The 20,399-nt window shown below is 37.3% G+C and overlaps 1 protein-coding gene and 1 long non-coding RNA gene across 2 annotated transcripts in view; one reads left to right on the top strand and one right to left on the bottom strand.

Moving 5' to 3' along the window:
• The window catches only part of CNTN1 (contactin 1), a 219,746-nt gene that overhangs the window by 62,226 nt on the left and 137,121 nt on the right, over positions 1-20,399 (bottom strand). Inside the window, exons 3-7 of the mRNA XM_085043378.1 lie at positions 17,131-17,266; positions 7,862-7,991; positions 5,050-5,222; positions 1,246-1,341; positions 16-222 (exon numbers count right to left, since the gene is read on the bottom strand). Coding sequence (XP_084899504.1) covers positions 16-222; positions 1,246-1,341; positions 5,050-5,222; positions 7,862-7,991; positions 17,131-17,248 — 724 coding nt within the window. The 5' untranslated portion in view covers positions 17,249-17,266. The remainder of the gene's footprint in view (positions 1-15; positions 223-1,245; positions 1,342-5,049; positions 5,223-7,861; positions 7,992-17,130; positions 17,267-20,399) is intronic.
• Positions 1-20,399, top strand: part of LOC146443366 (uncharacterized) — a 135,699-nt gene that overhangs the window by 62,603 nt on the left and 52,697 nt on the right. The gene's annotated exons all lie outside the window — the stretch shown is intronic.

Raw genomic sequence — 20,399 nt, 5'->3', positions numbered from 1 at the left:
CCAATAAATACTTACGATCAGACTGTGGAATAAGTGGAATAAATTTACTGAATACACTCTTTGTTATTGAAGGGCTGGACACAAAACATGAATAATTGCCCTTATCTGATGCTTCTACATTTGCAATGTAGAGATTGCCGTTTGTCTGTGACACAAATCGTCGTTTGTCCAAAGCAATGAACACTGGGAACTCATTTAGAAGCCAGCGATAACTGAGGTCATCTGGAGGAAAATATTTTAGTCAATATTAAAAATCATCACCATCAGCTGTTTAAACCACGGAATACTGTCTGCATATAAATTACTTGACTCTGATTTCTAGTTTATAGATTTTTTTTTTTGCAGAGGCAGCTATGGGAGAGAGATTTATACATGTCTCAGCAGCTCATTCCTGCCTACACTGAACATCTGGCCACTGTTGCCGTGAGTGGAAGTTACTGGGGGTCTGGCTACAGTTTACACGCCCTGCCCTGGGCACAACCATCCCACAGGAACTGGAATGGGATGGGACAACAGAGGCAGCTGGGTCTTGACCATACGCAATTGCAAAGCTGGAAAGTCCTCACCAGTCTTGTGATTTAGACAAAATATTAAGATTATTTTAACTAGTAATATATCTTTGTTCTTCAGTTCCTTGCAATGCTTAAACTGATAATGAAAATGAAATCATTAGTCCATTTTATAAGGTAGAAGAGATGCTAACAACCAATTTCATCCCTCATGATGGAACAGCAGATGCTTGAGACTGTGGATATAATTCCTGCAGAGCTCTTCAGTAGCTAATTATGAGAGAAAGTCACTTCCAGAGAATAAATAACCTCATCTCTGACCCTCTGGGGGTGCTTCTGCTGTTCCCTGATCTTAACAGAATCCCATGATCATAGCAGTGAGGTGACTTTACTAGGTGGAATAAAGCTGGGCCCTGTCCAAGACCAGCAGAAAGTCTGGGATGACACCGTGACAAAGTGACATGTCTTTGGTTGGTAGGCCAAGTCTCCCCTCCGTTATGCAGATTAGCCTGAGTAATTCTATTTGTAGTATCAAACCTATTTGCAAATTCAACAATATTACTTACATGTGATCAACAATGAACGTATTCAAAACAGAAACCGAACCTAAGCGGTGATACTCAAGCTCCATAAAAGTTACTGTTTAAGTAAAAATAAAGCACACTTGCAAAAAATAAACATTAATTTGCCTTTTACTCTTAAGACATTGAAGATGAAGCACTTTTAGCTGAATTACCTGGGTAGTGGTAAGGGGGCTCACAAAGAAGCACTGCTCCAACACCTTCTCGCACTTTAACCTCATAACGTTCCTCAGGTGGAAAGGGATCCAGATCTAGTTTTAAAAAAGTGAGGGGAAGAGAATAGGGATTTTCACTACAGTAATTTAGTTATTATCATCATTATTTTCAGTCCTGTAGAGATTAGTATAGAAATACATCAATACACGGCCCTGTTGACCCTTAACGCAAGTTTTGCTTACTTGTCACTATCAAATTAAATTTTTTTTACAGTACTTTAGTCATCATAATTGCAAATGCCAGGGAAGAAAAAGTGATGCAGATTGTATCTCTAAGCTAGGTTTCCTTGAAGAAGGAATCCCAGGAAGAGACAACAAAAGAATTTCAAGTTATTTTTCAACTACTTTCTCCAAAATGTAAATTTAATTCTTTATTAAGAATTAACTTAAAGAGTCTTCTTTTTCTAAAAGCGTCTGGCTGCCCTCTCTGACAACTTCCAGCAGCCAAGGACTGGCAAGGAGGTAGCTCAGACACATCTTTAGTGTCAGAGGTTTGGGACAGAAGTGACTCACATCCCCTCCTTGAATAAACCTCCATGCAGCAATGTAAGGGGAGTATTATAAAAGAATAAAGAAACAAGTCTTTCATCATTCCACAGACTCTGGAAGAACAGTAATGGTACCCGCAGAGGTAAGTCAATAGCTGCATGAGATACTTCAACTACATCAATAATTGCACTATTCTGCTTTTTTGCACTCTTATCCAACCTGAAATTAAACCATAAACACCTTGAGTCTCTTCTGAAATTTCTCTTTGTTGCCAAGTCCAGTGAGACTGTACAGATCCTCACTGGAGTGCTGTTCTACATGCTACTGTGTGCAAACATACCCTCCATAATAGCCACGTGCACAGCCCCTAATTGCAATATTCTACCACAGAAGTCATCTAAGATAACGTCATGCAGGTGACTTCAGCCTTGCTCAGTGGCAGGCAGCTACCCAGTTTTACTAAATTCCCAAGGTTGTCTCTGAGATCTAACTAAAAGTTCATGCGCAGTCAGTCAGCATCAACAAAGGAAAAATCAGAACCGAACAACATACAAAAAGAGACTAAGTAGGAAACAGAACCTATTGACGACTATAAAATGCAATGGATAGATCTAATAGACACTGAATTGCCTAATAATAATTAATTCCTTAACTTTGTAACAACTGCTATATCTATTCAATATAGTAAAGGAATCTTGCAAGAGCAACCACAGCTGTCAGATCTGAATGGCTACAGGAATCTAGGAAGCAAATGTTGTTAAGCTTTGTCAAAAGCATGAAAAAAACTCTAAGAGTTATGCGAGTGTTCAGGGACACACCTTTCCCAATTTCTGAAATACAAATTTTTCTTCTGCTCAAACAGACCAGAAGACAATGCAGATGATTCCACCAACTGACTGGATCTTGATTAGATCATGCTGAAATGGTCAACATTGTAATGGGGCACCCAAACAACTCATGATTCTCATCTTATACAATTCTACCATGTGCCTTAGTGCAATGAAAGTATTTAGTTCTCCAGATCTATCTCTCAATTAGTTTTGAATATTATTCTTTGACAAAAAAATTAAAGTATACCAGACTAACTTGGTAAGAATTAGCTATTTGACCAGAGAAATTTTGTAATTAAAGCCAGGGAAGCTCTTTACTCATATTGGAATATTTCTACTCATATAAGATCTGCACCAGTTTGAGTATATTCCCATTCCAAACACAAGCATGGACCTTACTACTTTCTACATTCAAAATATTGACCGATCTCTCATGAAACCATCAATTTCCTTGTTGCAGATCTTTTGGTCATATAAACTTGCCACTGCTACAAATTTCTGCTTTTGATGGAACAGATTAGTGTTTAAAATATCTTGCAGGAATAGGAAAAAAAATTACAATCATTAGCAACAAATGTGTAGGGTTTGATAAAAAGAAAATCTACCGTTGCTTTGAAGTCTTTTTAGCAATTTTAAGTTTACATTTTAAGTGTAGACGTTTTATTTATAGTGTTCTTGAATAAGCTCTGAAACCTTGGAAGAGCCACTACGAGTATTATATGCATCACTTAAAATATTTTAAGGGGTTTTAAGGCACCGCATCTAGAAAATATCTACAGTATTCTCAGATGGATTAATTGATGAAGTATATGAGAGAATGTGGATTTTACTCCATAGTTTCAGTAAATTTCACAGTAAAACAAAAATTACAGCTGGTCAAGAATTTTTTGAGCTCTTCTAAATGGTTGTTGACATTTTTCAATCAGTTTATGCCAAGCAAAAGAACAAAAACTTTCACTACAGATCAGACATTTTCAATATTAATTTTAGCAACTCTATACAGTACTTTTGAAATAGTGATTGTAGAAGGAAATGTTTTTTCTAGGTGATCATTAAAAAGGAGAAAGGAAGAAATATAACAGTATAAAGAAAAATGAAAGCAGCCTTTTCTTTAAGAGATATTTATCAGTTTCCAGCTATCTTTTAATTTCTATTCCTTATCTCTTTAACCAATTATAGTCTACATATAGAAAATTGTACATTAGGGTTCTGTTCAGTATAAGTTTTCTGTGCACTGTCAACATTCAGCTTGTGCAGCCAGCGAGGGGGTAGGCAGAAAACATGCCTCAGACTGTTTTGATTCTACTTTTTTAATCTATTATGTGTATTGGTTTAATTTTTTTTTATCCTATTGATTCTTCAGGATTGACACCACTGAAGCCTGCTTTAGGTATAAATAAATATCCTGCAAACTGAATGTTGATGTTTTCTCCATTAAATGGAAGTAACACCCTGGCCATCATTTTTTTTTTCTAGAAAATATGCTGGGTAAATACAGACTAAGACTATATCAGCTATGATATGATCCATCAGCTCATTACAGCCTCTGAGCTTCCCTAATATTTGTGGTCCCACAGTATTATAACTACTATTGGAAAGCTGAACTTATCACTACATGTCTGATCTTATACAGCAAGGAGTGAATTCAGCTTTTGGAGGCTGGTTAAAGACAAGAGGGGCACTAAACCCTTAGTGTCAGGCCACCCAGGGCTTTCTGAATGGACACCAGTTAGAGAGGATTCCCTTTCCTGGGACTCATTTTTTTTCCCTTCTGATGAAAAAATATATCCAGGGGAAAAGACAACTTATGGCAAAATAAAACAAAAATCCCAAACATTGTCTTCAGTCAGTAAAATCTTGCATTAGTCTTCATGTGGTACATCAGTTTTTTACAATGCAGGTATTTGGCAACATGAAGGTCTGTATATGTACATGTATTCTCAAGACTAGCTCATGACTGTCACAAGTTGACAGAAATTTCCCCCAGCAGGATCTTCACTGTAGCCTAGGAGTTGGGGCACACTTCAGTAGCTAGTGCTGTGCCTTCCTCCTGCAGTTGTGTTTGCACTGTGGCAGGACCTCATCAGCACATGCCCTCAGTCATCTTTCTTCTCTATTTCCCCTCAGGTCCTACTATGATTTAAAAAAAGCCTGGACATTATTATCTCCAGATCTGGCTCCAAGAGTCTTCCAATTAATAATTTAACAATAGCTTGCTGGGAAGGCTGTTATGTCAGCTGAATGCTAAAGAATATAAAATGCTTACAAACTTATTTTGTGTCAATTTCTGCAGTCTAAGGCACTTAAGGTATTGTTTTCACAGAGTAATACAGCTGTGGCACACATTAGCAGAAGACAGTGTAAAACATTGAGCATTTCAAGCTAACCATAATTATCCTATGTTTCGACATAAACAACAGCTTACATCCAAAACTCAGAGTGGCTTCACTGCTTCTGACAGTTCCAAAGGTATTCGACACTACACAGACATATTTTCCAGCATCCCTTGATTTCTCTGGATTATTGATAACAAGTCTGCCTCCCACCATACTGTAGCGCTCCTTTGTTAAATCAATATCCCAGTTGTTGAGTTTCCACCTATTAAAAGAGAGAAGCCAGATGTAAGCTTTGGCCCCCGAAACAAAACCTGGTAAGAAATATGATGTGAAAAATAACTCATAAATTCTGATAAACTATAGAGGAAGTTATTCATATATGTCTATGTAAGTTTTGAGTTTTCCTTCAGCAAGAGGCACAGATTTGAACTCCAGAGGTCTTTTAAACATAACAGTCTCAGTTCTGCCATCTTGGAGATGTGAGGTAGGTTAAAATATAATTACTGGCCAAGCAGTAAGAGCTGCTTGAGCTGGCAGTGAATGAGCTAGCAAACCATCAAACACAGGGATTTTAAACACATCTCAAATAATTATCTAAGGCCAAACTGGATAAAAACATACTCCCTCTGCACTTTTAAAGTATGGGCTAATGAGAGATTTTTGTAAACCTGCTGCAGATAATGAAGATGTTTTATAAAACATTACACACCAGTAAAGCCAGTACAAAAACTGTGGCATGCTTGATACATTCAGAAAATTGCTGGACATTCTCCCCTTAGTTATGGTAAAATCCCGCAGCCAATTCACTGAATTACTGCAACTTGCACTTGAAGGATTAAGACAGAAATGGGTGGCCCTGTTTTGGCCCTCATCGATTTCTACTTATTTTAAAAAATGTTAAAAAACACGGACTGGTAACCATTAGTCATGATTTATAGTTGTGTCTATTACTATGTCCACAAGAGGGAGCCCACAACCTTAGAAAGGAAATTCCTGGCTCCTACGTACAAATAGCAAAAATGCAACTTTAACACAAGATCATAAAATTATTTCAGCACAAGTATTTTCTTTTGTCATAGGGTAACGCCAGGCATTAGTATTTGACAATGAGAACACACACACTACCTGTTCATTCACTATTGAAGTTGTACCAATATATGCAGAAATCTCACTTAGAAATGGAACTTGCAATTGTCATAGAAAGAAATAACAGTAAGAGTGGCATGAATTTAAAAAAAAAAAAATATAATGAAATGGCAAGATTTTAAAAATGCAGCAAATAGCATTTTGATCTTATAGAATTCTAGAGGTATCACTTCAGTCCTGTGACACATACTAGATGTCTGTATTAGAAAAAAATAAATTTATTCTCTGTTCAGAAATATCTATGAATGACTGTCCTGAGGACAGCTTATCCTGCAATGAAAATTGTAGGAAGGACTTATTTACCTCTGAGATAGAAGAATTTTCGTTTAATAAATGTTAGAGGGCTGAGATGAAGATAACATAATGAGGAATAATAAAAATAATGATGTCAGGAAATAAGACAAGTGGCCTTATTCTGTACTGCAATTATCATCACATCAGCTATCAGTGCTAATTGTCAGATCTGTTCCTAGACAGGGAAGCTCTGGAGGTGCAAAGCAATTCTTTTTGAGTGATTTTACTAGATCAGAATTTGCTGAGCCCACAACAGATAAAGAAGAATGTCAAAATTTATGTAGAGCCTGTAATCATCTATAGATGGTATGTTTACAGGCTTGCAGACAGGGTGGGAAGATTCTCTGGACCAGCTGGAAGGGATGGGGAAGTACATCAAAGGTTATCAAATTTCAGCATGTGTAATCTCTCCACACTTTCCAAGCATAGCAGGAGGAAGTAAGCACAACAAAATGTCACATAGCAGGATCATATTCAAAAGGGTGGTTCGGTACAAGTAGACAACCTGTTGGCATAATTTAAAAAGTGGCAATGAAGAGTAACTAAGCTGTTTTGATGGAAGAATACCATAGTTGACCACAATACTGTAACAGATGTAAAAGAATAGCTAGCAGACTTGACTGCTTTTTCTGTTCTAGAAACCAGTCTGGGAACACACATAAGTGAGTACTGGTGGGAGGTCATAGGACAATTTCCTGAAATGAATCTTTTTTGCTGGCAAGAAATTGTGTCTGTCCTTAGTACAATGACAGCAGTTTTCCACCTATGATCAGGTTGTAATTTAGTCACAGCCTTAATAGTGACAGTCCTAAGTACATTTCTCTTTACACAATGAGCATGTAGTGGCTGACAAACTCATATGAATGCATAACAAAGAATTGCTCTCTACAATAATATAATTATTGTGAAAGAGGTCCTGTTGGAATCTGTATTAAAACTAGTTAAAATGTTTTTTCAGAATAGTTTTTCAGGTCTTCAGTAGCATATCTGACACATTCTTGATCACTGCTCTACAACACAGAGGATGCAAAAGCAACATGGGATGTAGAATATCCAGGTTCAACAATCAATACATCTTCTGCCAAAGCAAAATAGAATAAAAAGCCATTCTGAATCAAGAAGAACAAAGAGTCAAATCTCAGTCAACCTCAGACTAAGCTGGAAATAGATCCTCTTAATTATTTTTAAAAGTAACTCTTTTTTTCTCATTTACTTCTGGATCAGTATTTCTTTCAAAAGCTGAAAATACTTAATACAATATACTGTTTTCAACACTGATTAGACATTTTAGTAAATTGAACCAATGTTGAGTCTTACTCAAAAATTACACATCTCCCCATTTTTTCGTGCCTTGAAGACTTTGCTCCAACTTTTTAAGACAGTCAATCACTTAATTACACAATCTGAAACAGCTGCTGAATAGAAGATGCAAGATCTGGAAATCAAAGCAAGAGATGTTACCTGTAAGTAGGAAAAGGAACTGCTCTAGCTCTGCAGTTCATTGAAACTTGTCCATCTGAAGATTCTTCTGGATAGATGGTATCAATAGGTTGCTCCTCAAAAACAGGTCCATAGCCTTTGTTTCCTTCCTCTGAAAACAGAATGGAGTTTCAAATAATTCATTTTTTAATTAGCAGTCAAACTGAAGACAAATTTGCATCACACATTCCAGAATCAAAATGTGAAGTCCAAATAGTCAAGTCACACAAAGTTAAATTTTATGTGCTTCAGCAAAACTGAAGCAGTATGGGTAACAGAAGTTCTGTCTGTCCTTCACTGACTCCTGCCTTCTGAGAACCAAAGTAACTCAAACTTTGTTCCTCTAATACTACCTTGTGTGGCTTCTCTGATGAAATCCATTTTTTGTCACTGTTTAGGCCAAACATGGAGATAATTATGAATTGAAGAATGCGCCTTAGAAATACAGTGAGACCAATTTACTTCACAGAGAACAACAAATTCTAATCAAAAAGGTCCACATCCAAAACAATTACCTATAGTTATTCCTGATCATGCAGTTCTTAAATATGAATGCAGAGTAACAACAGCCTCTAGCAGAAAATAGCCATATCATAGGCAGCTGACTCTTCACCTTAGGACTCAAAATGATGTTACAGAGCACTTAGGCATTTCATGGCATGCATTTTTAATGCTGCCAGCACTATTAATTATACTGAGTGAATGCCTGCTTCTCACACCTATCAAATGTGCTTCATAATGGCACTTCTGCTGCAATCTATTATGAATCTGGTTTCAGGTGTCTGTCTGAGCAGAGTAAGATGTACAGACTGAATGCCAGGTATGGCAAACAATAAACCTTTCGTTCTCAGCCACAAGGTGAGTGTGGATCAGTGATATGAAACAGCACGTGGGAGAAAAGAGAAGAGAAAAGCGTTGTGAAAGTGAAGTACATGACTGCGTGATGAAGTTTGTAGACTGATGAAGGGCAGACTAAGAGTACAAAGAAAAACATCAGCTCACTGAAGTTGTGCCTACATGAAAAAAGAAGTAGGGAGAGAAGAAGGAAATGGATGTATTAGGTAAACTGCGGAAGTGATGAAGAGCACATTTAATATGTTCGGGTCCTGCTTTAGACAAGAGGATGGACTATCTGACCTCTCAAACAGTGCTCTATGTTTGGGGTATATTTCTTGTGATTTATGTTTTAAATTGGAACAAAAGCTATCACCTGACTATTAGAGGCATTCTTCAATGAATCCTGAAAACAAGACTCAGACCTTTCAGCAGTGCTAAAATGTATAAGAAAGTCTTTGCAAAGGTCAGGAAAATTTCCTCAGCTGATGACATCTCAGATCCTGTATAAGAACTTTTCCCTCAGGAAGGTAGTCCTGTCATTCTTTCACTAAGTGACACTTCGCAGCTGAGCAGTGTAATTTCCCCTCTAGGCTTTCCTACAACACCACTCGTGCTTGTCTGACTTCTTAGGTAGCTGCTAAAGCTAAAGAGAGTGGAAATCTATTCAATTCTTGCTTTCTAGCTTAGTTTTCTGTCAGTTTAGTGAGGTGAATTTGTTCACTGATGAAGACCTGTACCAGTGCAAAGGATGAAATACGAGCAGGGCTATAGGCTTCCACATTTTTTTGTGAAAAAAGTTGTCTTATTAATGGAACCATCTGAAAGAGCTAATATTTAAGTAAGATATATTGATCTGAAAGCCTTACCACTACTTACAGATGCACTACGAAATTATATTAATACACCTTAATGCCCCTGAACAAGCCTGAGAGAGATCATAATACAAAATATTGAACACATTCAGAGAAAAAGTTATCAAAAGGATGTCTGAAAATAATAATCACAAACCACCTGAGGCAGTTATTTTCAAGTGATCTCAAGAAACATCCCTCAAGAGGAGGGAAAAGGAAGGCACAATAAAAAGGCTTATTTTGTCCATCCTAATTCCATACATATTAATTCAGGAAATGTTAAACTTTTTCATATAAACATATGGAAAATTAAACTAGCTTTCCATATAAAAATTAACTAGCTTTCAATGGGCTTAATTTTGCATGCTCTACACTCACATAGAACAAAGAGGTAGATTTTCCAGCCCATATGCACGCCTTTTTTATTACTCAGGCAATAAAAAGAACAACTAAAATCAAATCAAGAGCCAATCATGCTTGTGTCAGTCTTCTGTGAATCTCCCTGCACCTCGCATTCTTCCATTTGCTAACCATTTGCCCATTCAAATGGCCTTGCATCCTCCATACACCCAACTCCCAATTCTCCCTCACCTTCTTCTTCTATTTGATAAGTAATACTATGCTTATCTGGAAATATAAAGGTTATGTAAACCTTTCTGATATGCCACCATATAGGTCCACTCCTTGTGTCTTATTTCCAAAAGCTTAATCATTGTCTGTTGTTATTAGAGAGCACCTTTCACTAGTCCAGTATTTTCTTAATATAATTCCATGTACATTTTTAAATTTCATGTAGTGTTCTAACTACACTGACACTAAATTACTCAGGTACAAATTTTACAACATAGTAGACAAATTCTGAATGGATATTTGAAAGATGAATAACTTGAGCAAAACCGGATATAAAAGTCACTGTAACATTAGTATGAAGAAAGGAAGGGACTGGTCTGTCAAAATCAAATGCAGTTATTGTATGTTCAAAACGTCCTGAATTACCATGTAACCTTCCAGTTTATCTTCATTTAAAAATCCATACAGGGAAATTATTCATTCTGTTCATTACACTAGAGGGTCTTTTTATCTGTCTTTTACATGGGCTTGTTGCTGACAGGAAGAAGGCTGGGTAGGGTTGGGGAGAGTATTGTCACTTGGTCAATTTGCGATCTGAGCATCAGGAACCTGAGACATGCAGTGTTGAAAATATTAGATAGATATGTAGAAGAAAAGCCTTTAAAAATGAATTCAGCTAATTTGCTGATACTTAATAAAAGTGACCATGAAAAGCAGTAAGTGCATTAAGAAAAAAGAAAAAAAGGATAGTGTCAACTAGTTACATCTATATATACATAACTTCAAAGAGGCAAGTTGTTCTGCTGAAGGCATCAGGAGTTGCACACTTACCTGTATGTGTGTACATTTTACTATCTGTATATACAAAGGCCTCATCAAGAACACGTTCATATATTTGAGATGTCCACAGTGCCAATGGGAAGAAAGGCACAGTGCAATTGGATCTTGGACATATCACAGAGATTAGAATACTACCTTGAGTCTTTAAAGATCTATGCTAACTTTGCTTTATTGAGAGTACCTTCAGTTTTAAAGACCTAGAAATCCTTGTGGAACTATCTGCTAGAATTTTTACCTATCTTCTATCTATTTCCCTGAGACTTGACCTTGCCAAAAGTAGCTGCCTGAGACAGTCACTGGGTGTGAGTATTGATCTACCCAGCAGTGTTGTATCCAGTTACATATTTTAACATGAGAGAGGGACAAAGATCTGTTGACACGGCACATGGCTAGATTAACCTCAAGTGCTAAAGGGCACTGAACATAATAGCCTTGGCTTCATCTATTATCAGTTTAACTAAATTGTCAGACTCCACATTAGCCTTGAAAGACCAGAAACCATTTGATATTTAGAAGCAGATCTTGTACTGTTTTCAATATGGCAGAGAAATGCAGACCTGCGAGTGTCTGAGAAGCTCATGCTCAGAAACAAGATGGTCTGGGAATGAGCCAAAGTATCTCTGCCAGGCACGCAGGAACATAAACAGGGCACTTCTACATTTCTGAGCACTGTGATCACAAAACTCATTGATTATTTATTTACAAATGTCAGACACTCAGCAGTAGCATGAAGTGGTCTTCCAAAATCCAAGCAGGGACAAGGCATCCAAGGTAAACAGGTATTAAGTATACCCATCCACTTCTTAATTTGGAAGAAAATTATTGTCTCTCTTTAGAAAATGTGAATTATTCCATATGCTGTGATAAAAAGCTTTAAATAATGTAGATTCTACCCCTTAGCTCAGAAATATATTTTTGAATCTACTGTTCTGGAAAATGTCCAAGCATAAATAATTTAAGGTTTGGGGGCTTGATTGCTTTTCTGCTTCTCTCAGTCACATGGGAAAAGTTGTACTTGGCATTCACAGGAATGTTATGTGCTGAAGCAGTAATGTGTTCATGTTGAAAAAATTCATGAGGTAGCATTTTGTGGTCTCTAAAGAAGATTCCATCACCATGACAGAGAGGGGTATGTCGTAAGTGCAAGTCATCAAGATGCTAAAGTGAAATAATTTTCCAAGAGCCAGTCAGCACTCAAACAGAAAAAGTAACCACTCAAGTACTCCCACTTCATATTAAATGAAAGACTTAGATTGTCTTTGGGAAGGCAGCCTTTAGTTTTTGGGATGGAAAAGAGCAGGAGAATTACTCCTATTTATCTACATGCCAGTGAAGACCTTGAAGAGCCGCAGAGTTAATGATGTGCTTTCTCCTCTACAGCAAGTTTCAAGTATGAAAAGCTCCAGCCATGGCCAGAGCAAGTTTCTCCACTTGTGCCCAATAATGACAGGGTACAGTTTGCTTGTCTTCTCATACTGCCAAGAGGGTACAGTGCGGCTAGCACAGGTCTTTCCCATGAGAATTCCTTTTGTGTTTTATAAATAAAGATAAAGTGTCCCAAGATCTGGACGGTGCAGGCCTGGCCAATCAGGCCTAGGGGGAGGTTTCTGACTGACCAATCTGGGTGACCTTTGAAAACTCTATATATATGATGAAATCAAAACAATAAAGGTCTTTTTCCTTCTTGCCACTGAGAACTGGGTTCTTTACTCTGCTAGCGGCTCAACAGCGACAGTACAGTTTGCTTGTCTTCTCATACTGCCAAGAGGAATGTCAGCAAATACCCATCATTGTACTTTTAAACATATTCCCATTTGCCTGTTTGGTATTTAAATTATTTAGGTGGTTCTTCCTTAAAAACCTAAGTCTTTCTTCAAAAGTGACTGCAGAGCTAACACGTTGCTCACAGGAAAGCCAGTGCCCAGCAAATTAGGGATGAAGCTAAAGTGCAGTAATTATTCTGGACAATCTCACCACACAAGACTTCCTGGTGCATATGAAATACCAGCAACACACTTGGACATGCAGCATGCTGTTTAAAAGCATCCCCATATACTCATCAAAACGACTGCCTCACACTGAGAGGCTCTGGGTCTTACTGGCTTTCTTGCTTTACCAGCCCTGATGTTTCAAGTCCTAGTGATTTTTGGAGATTTGGTTGCCTAAAAAGCAAAAGGGCTTTTGACATTTTTACACCTGGACTGTTGCCTCATTTTGCACAATTCAGAAGAGTTACTCAAGTGACAAGCCGCTGTCTGAGGTCTGATCTGACCCAAACTCAGGTAGTGTCTGGCTCTGCACTATCAAATCCCAGGGTAAAAAGTAGAAGAATTTGACTAAAAGTAAATTATCAGAGGAACATTTTTCACTATTGATTCCTCTCATAGCCAAATGTAATCAACTATTCATGAAGCACAATAAAATATAGGGTCTTTGCAGATTTTAATTAGTCTTTTGGAAGAACAAAACAAACTGTACCTGAAAAACAGTCTTAATTCTTTTGGTGATAGGTTATCATCCCAAGAAAAGATACATTTTAGTTCACTGATTCATACAGGAAGTAGCAGATGAAAAAAAGGTTTAAAATTTGGATTTAGCAATAGGACATGAATCTAATGGGGAGTCAAAGACAACTTGGAAGTATGTTGGAGAAATGTCACGGGGAAGTGGAGAAGAGACAAATATTATCAGTAATAGGCATGAAATAACTTTTTTGGCAGTGGACTGACAATCAGTGACATGTTCCCTGAGGAGTGATTTGCTGCTTTCATTTGCCTTGCACTACTCAAAGTGCACTCTGAAAAGCAACCCTTATTATAACTGTCTGTTATATCAGTAAGCGGAAGACCAAATTATTTACGGCTTTTTCACCAGTTTATATCTGCAAGACTGCATTTCAAGCACTAATTTACCTGGAAAATAAATCCTGCTCCTGTCTCATTGCAGAAGATGATCTGTGCCTAAACCTTCGATGCTCTGATTCATGTAATCTTTGCCTCCCTTCAATTAAGTAAGTGCACATTCACCACTGATGAGAAAGTCCCAATCATTGCAGCAGTTCTCAACTTCTGCCTTCAATTACCACAAAATAGAACTAGATAAAAGAATCAAGGTGTTTACTCCAAAGAAAACTCTGTATTTCTGAAAAAATATGCACGTCACTTTGGGAAATTATTTTCAGAATTTCCTGCAGTGGGAAAAAGATCAATTTGATCTTAGCTTATAGAGTCTCACAATACCTGTCACCATTCAGGGCCAATTCTGAACATCTCAGTGCAGCTTCAGGCTCCTAGCTCCTTGTTTCCCGGTACTTCTAGCTGTTCAATGCTCAGTCAAATGCATGAATTCTGAATATTTTCAGCTTTTGGCTGATATCTTTGAACTCGGGGAAGTCCATAGGGTGAGACATGTCAAAAGACAATTTATCTGGAAGCTATCTGTTTCCTGGGTCCAGAGCAGTTAATACAGTAGGAGGTTTGCTTAGGAAGCATGGATTGCAAAAACCTTGACTATGAGTCACAGATGAGTTTGCCAAAGGCAGTTTACAGAGTATAGCCACGTGGAACTATGGATACAGCACCACAGAAGGCAAGGGGAGAAAAATATACTTCCAAAGAAATCCTGTGTTTTGTTAAAAGTTGCTAAAGCAACATCTTAAATGTTCTGCTTTCAACATCTGCTCCCAGTTAACTCGTCTCTTCTCTCTGGGACTTGGCCTGTCTTGTTATTTAAATGAGAACTCATGATCTTGCCTCAAAAACCATCCTCAGTTTTCTCCATTACTGTCGACACTTCCAGCATTCCCCATGATAGCATCATGTGTAAAAGAACACCTCCTAGAACTTGATCTGATCACTCTACTTTGTGCTCCTTCTTTCTCTTCAGTATCTTTGACTTTTTAACCATACTGAGAACACTTCCAAGCAACCCCTTACATTTCGTCTTAGTTACTGCAGATATGTATATTCTGGATACAACAGCATTTTCATTGCCAAGAAATATATTCAAAAGGAAAATTTGCTAAGACTTAACTTCCAGCAGCTCTCACACCCATTTGAAATGAGAAACCAGCCATCAAGATTCAAATCCTGCAGCTGAGCAAAGAGTGCAACACCAGATTTATATAATCTAGATGGGTGCCATAAAGCCTAGATGATAGAAGCAGATTTTCTCTCCACTCAAAAGGTTATTTAATTATTTATGCAAAGTAGATCAGGTCCAAGAGCAGAGAGCATGTGTGCTACTCAGGCTTGCAGTAATACACTGGCTGTAACAAACATCCCCCTGATTATGTAAAACTAGGAATCTTCCACATTGGAGGGTGGTGCCATATCTTTAGAGGTGATCGTATGTCTTTACTATGGTTTTTGATGAAAAATGCAAGCAAGTATTCCATACCAGAAGGTAAGTTAGGAAATCTCTCTGAACAGTAACAGCACTCTTAGAACCTGCCCTGGGTTCATACCCTTCACACCAATGGCTCCTATCTTCTTGTGGGAATCTAGCAGTGCCAAGGACAGTCCAGTGAGAGATCAAATGAACCTTGCTGACAGCAGTGGTGTGTACTCACTCTGCATGCAGCATCACGATAGCCCTCTTTGTTCTTCCTATGCCACTTACTCATGATCCTCACAGCACACAACCTTCCAATGCCATTCTAAGGCACTTCCCAGGAGGTACATTCTGGTGCCAAGGTTTTTTTTGGCTTCTAGGCACAAAGGTGATGTGCAGAATATACAATAACATTAATCATTCTGTCCTACCTGTCAAGAAATTAACTGAAGATTTGTTCTCTGTGATTGACTCAACTCTTATCAACCAGTCTCCAAAACTTACTTGGCTACTGCAGCTGATTGGGGTTTTTTGTGACAACAGACCTAGAGCAAAATCCCATGTGTAACATTATGGAGAGCAGTTGACAGCCTTTTTTTTTATTAATATCATTTACCTTCAGGGAAGGCCCAGTATTGGATTAAAGTGGTAAGTTTAAAGTTTTAATTTTGGTGCAATTAGCAAGCTTAATATCTTTACAAAAAAACCCCCCTTGAAACACATAATAAATACATTGTGAAGGTATTAATTTTTATTAGGCATCACTAAATCACCCATCAAACTCAGACATGGAAAAAGAACAACATTCAAAACCTTCATAGAATAATATTTCCAATAAACCAGAAAATATTCCTGTGGTATGGACATTCCTATGGAAGAATTTCTTAAAGGCAATGAGCTTACATCACAGTATTAATCAGATTTTTTGACTCATTAATAAACATATGGTCTCATAGTAGTGAAATTGAGTCAATGCCTGAAATGGTATGCCAGATTAAGGAAGTGTATGACCTGTAAAGTAGGGAAGGATCTAAAGCCTACCTCAAAAATAACCAAAACATTAGTACACAACATTTGCACTTTTCAAATATTGCTCGCTATTTCGTGTATGCTCTGTTTATGCCAACAGTATAATTCATCACAGCAACTAAAACCAGCATTCATTTAAATTGGCATGGAAATCTGAAACAAGCTTTACAAATCTCAAAATTGTTTAGAACAGTTGGAATTTTACATTTCCAAAGACATCCTTCTATCTCTTAAAATGGAACTAAAATTTCAACTGCAAACATCTCTCTCATTTCAGATGGTAAAAATATGACTCCAGAATGTTTTAATATCTATGGCCCTATCTCTATTATTGAACATTTCATAGTTTTTAATACAAAATTGAAGTCAGAATATGCAGAATTACCCCACTGTATTATGAAAACTATCACTACACTGGACTTCTGAAAAATTATGAATTTTAGATGGTGTCTGTAATATAGAATTTTGATTTTTCATTATTCTAAGCATGTTGATCATCTCTGCACAATAGAAAATTGTTATCGTTTTTAATAATCTTGAGAAAGATTTCATTGTCTATATTAAATTAGAACAGACAACCCCCAATTTATATTCCAGATCTGTCTTTTTGCAAACTTTTTCTTATGGCATCCATTCTAAGAAGTATGCTTCCTTCCAGTTTCATTATTCATGTTTAGTAATTAGTTTTATCTGCACAAACATGTTAAGGCCATACAAACATTCTAATTGTCTTTGAAACACTTTAAACTAACAACAGCTAGTTTAATGAATTAACACAGGTGATTATCTTACCTGCCAATAAGACAGAGTAGACAAAACAGGGTGTAATAAGATGATAGATGAAGAACCAAATAGTTATCTTCTGCTCAGCCATTATCTCAAAAGGAATTGTGCACTGCAATGCCATCATTCAGAGAGCTAAGAAAGCCTGTTACAGAGAAAGAAGAGAGAATGAGTAATTCTGACATAAGGCTTTATTTCATACCACATTTGGCCTGGCAGATTATGTGACGAAACTGAATACTTAAGAGCTAATATAGGATAGAGTATTTTGAATAATAAATGCATCATCAAAATTCCTGGACCAAATTAACGATCTCTATTATTCAGAAAGCATGCTGTTTCAGAGTACTCAGGTTTTCTGGTGACAGTAATATGGTAAATGTTAAAACTGAAAGTCCTTTTTTACACTTATCTTCTGGATTCCATCTTCCATCTCAGTAAATATTACATTTCAATTAATGATTTCAAAGTCTGTAAAAAGAAGACTACTGTGAAACTGAAGTACATTAATCTCTTTCAGAATTCATGTACTTTGTCTAGTATATAATTATTTTAAACTTTCAATATACAATTAATGATCCTCCACAAAGGCGGTTTTATTTTTTCCTTTTAAATGCTGAATACAATAATTATTGCAATGTTGTTTTCAAAGGTTTCTCTTTTCCCTATGGGAGAAACTCTGCCTGTATATATACTAAATCCAAGCTAAAAAAGCATGCATTTTTCTTTTCCATGTTCTAAGATTTTATAAGCAATTTTTCAGAACACTTCTCTAATATTTTTTACTATTTTCAAACAGAAGATGCTAGCTTTTTGTTTCTTGCTGAGGACTATTATCTCTTTCTTTAAAGAAATGTGTCATTGTGTTTGTAGTGTGGAATTCTCTGGGTTTTTTTGAAGGATTTCTTGTCATGAATATATAAATGCATCCTTTACATCCATCACATCTTGGTTTTGCTTCTTGATTGGTTCTGCTGTAACACTGGTTAAGAACTTCACACAAAGCAAGGCTTCCAGCTTATCACTGACAGAATATTATATCATCCAGGCATCTCAGTATATTTGTTTTGTTATTATTTAATTTAAAAATATGCTTATACATAATTAAACACCCTTCAGTAACATTCATCCTAGGACGTGGTGCATGCTAAAAAAAAGACATATACATGTGGCACTTAGTGACATTGTTTACTGGTGGACTTGGGGAGTGCTGGGTTAGCAGTTGAACTCAATGATCTCAAGATCAAGAGGTTTTTTCCAACTTGATTCTATGATTCTAATATTGCATTGTCACTTTTTGCATGGTGTAATCTTAATGTTCCTGCTTTCCAGCCTCCCATGCCAAGTACTGATTACTCTGACAGTGGCTTCTACCCTTTACCGTGACTTTTTCTCTTCCCATGTCAATATTTTTGCTAAATTGGTCTTTATTTCCAAAATCCAAATGTCTTAGATCTTGTTTTGAAACTGCCCTGTTTCCCACGTCCAACACCAAGAAAGGCACAAGTACAAACATAGTTGACTCCCTAAGTATGCTTGGGATAAATCCTGACCTTATTACAGAGAGCCTCTCGTGAGCTACTGCCAGACCTGCCTTGCAATGCATATGTCTCATCTCTCCCCTTGAGGTGGCTAGGAACATGTCTTGGCCATTGGAGCCTTTTACTTGTCCCTTCTTTCTCAGAATAATGCTAAGATGTTCATTTGAACATGCCTCAAACAGTGAACTTCCCTTGGAATAGAGTTTCAGGAGTGTTTGATAAACCCACAGTGCAGGAAAATGACAAAAAATATTGCAGGAAAATGACAAGAAATATTACAACGAAATCTTTTAACTCAGAAATTACAGGAGCTCTTGCATGTCAAATTTTTTCCTTTTTTTGCCAGCAGATTAAATCCCTAATTAAAATTTAAAAACTGTATGAGCCTACTATCATGGCTGTTATACGAAAACTGTGCTTAGCAAAAGACAGACAAGAGTTAAAATAGTGAATCCCCTAGAAAAAGGCTTACACTGGCAACAAATGCATATGCTTACTCTAGCTGGATCCAAGGAGAAGAATTTACTAAACATCTTTACCTTCCCACTTCTGTTGGCACTAAAGTTTCTTCAGACTCTGTCACACGAAGGACATCCACAACTATTTCAAGCATCTACCTTGACCAAGGTATGAACTACTGTGTCTGTATAATTCATCCAGAAGACAGTGGTAAGTTAGATCAAGAAATGACTTTGTATGACTTTACATATAAGCAGACATGCCCTGGCCATGACATCCTTGTGATATGACACTGCCTCGCCTGAAACATTTGTTTCCAAATGACAGAAGTAAAATCACAGTTATGCTGAAATAATGCACATAATTAAATAGCGATGAAACAGGAACTCTGCTGGGAACAATGGTAATTACACAGCAGCTCATGGTGATAATAACTGTGTTCAAATGTATTGATAGAGAAGATTCTTCAGAGCACTGTGTTCTCTGACATTATAGTCATAGATGGAAGATCTCTCCGCCCTCTCTTTAGCAGAATTTAGGTTCGATTTTGGAAAGATATAATGTCTTCTAGCTCTCCAAAAATCCCTTTTTGCTGGCTCAGAAAAAAAAAATTGTTTGAACAACGGTTCCAATTGCAGTAAATAAAAATTGTGTCAGTAAATGCTATAAATACCTCATTTTACTCAGAGAGAAAAATATCCACCCTGCCAGGATTTAAACCCTTTCCCTACTCTTGCTTGTTTCGGCTGAGTGGGTTCTGTACATATAGCACAGCCATCCCTCCTGATTCATCTCAGCTTGTGGGTGAGAAATGAAGCTGTTTCACATCGCTCTGCTGAATTTTGGCAGAGCTGCCTGCTATGAGATGAGACAGCACTCGGGCATTGCTGTATGTGTGAGGTGGTATGGCTGTGCACAGTGTTACCACCCAGGCACCCAAGGAGCAGTACTGGCAGATCTGAGGTAGCAGCACTGGTGCTGGAGGCAGCACTGTGGCCTGCAGTGCTCAGGCAGCACAATCTACTGCATCTTTTGCTTTACAGCTCTCAACCTTTTTTTCTTTGCAGAGTGAGAAGGATATTGCTGCCTAAGTAAATTTCATTCCCGAGCAAAAGAACAGCCAAGTTGCTTTTCTTCCCGGAAAAAGCAGAGTGACTACAATAGCTAGATATACTTCCTTCAGTCTGCAAAGTACACTACCTTTCTTTTTCCAAACAAAGCATCATAATTTTCACAAACTAATAAGACATTTTAAAAATATGTAAACAAAATGAGCGG

The sequence above is a fragment of the Lichenostomus cassidix genome, chromosome 1Aa, assembly GCF_008360975.1.
Source record: "Lichenostomus cassidix isolate B80296 chromosome 1Aa, HeHo_3.0, whole genome shotgun sequence".
In the NCBI taxonomy this organism is placed as follows: Eukaryota; Metazoa; Chordata; class Aves; order Passeriformes; family Meliphagidae; genus Lichenostomus; species Lichenostomus cassidix.
Note: the sequence above shows the minus strand (reverse complement) of the source record. Positions and strands in the feature narration are given on the sequence as shown.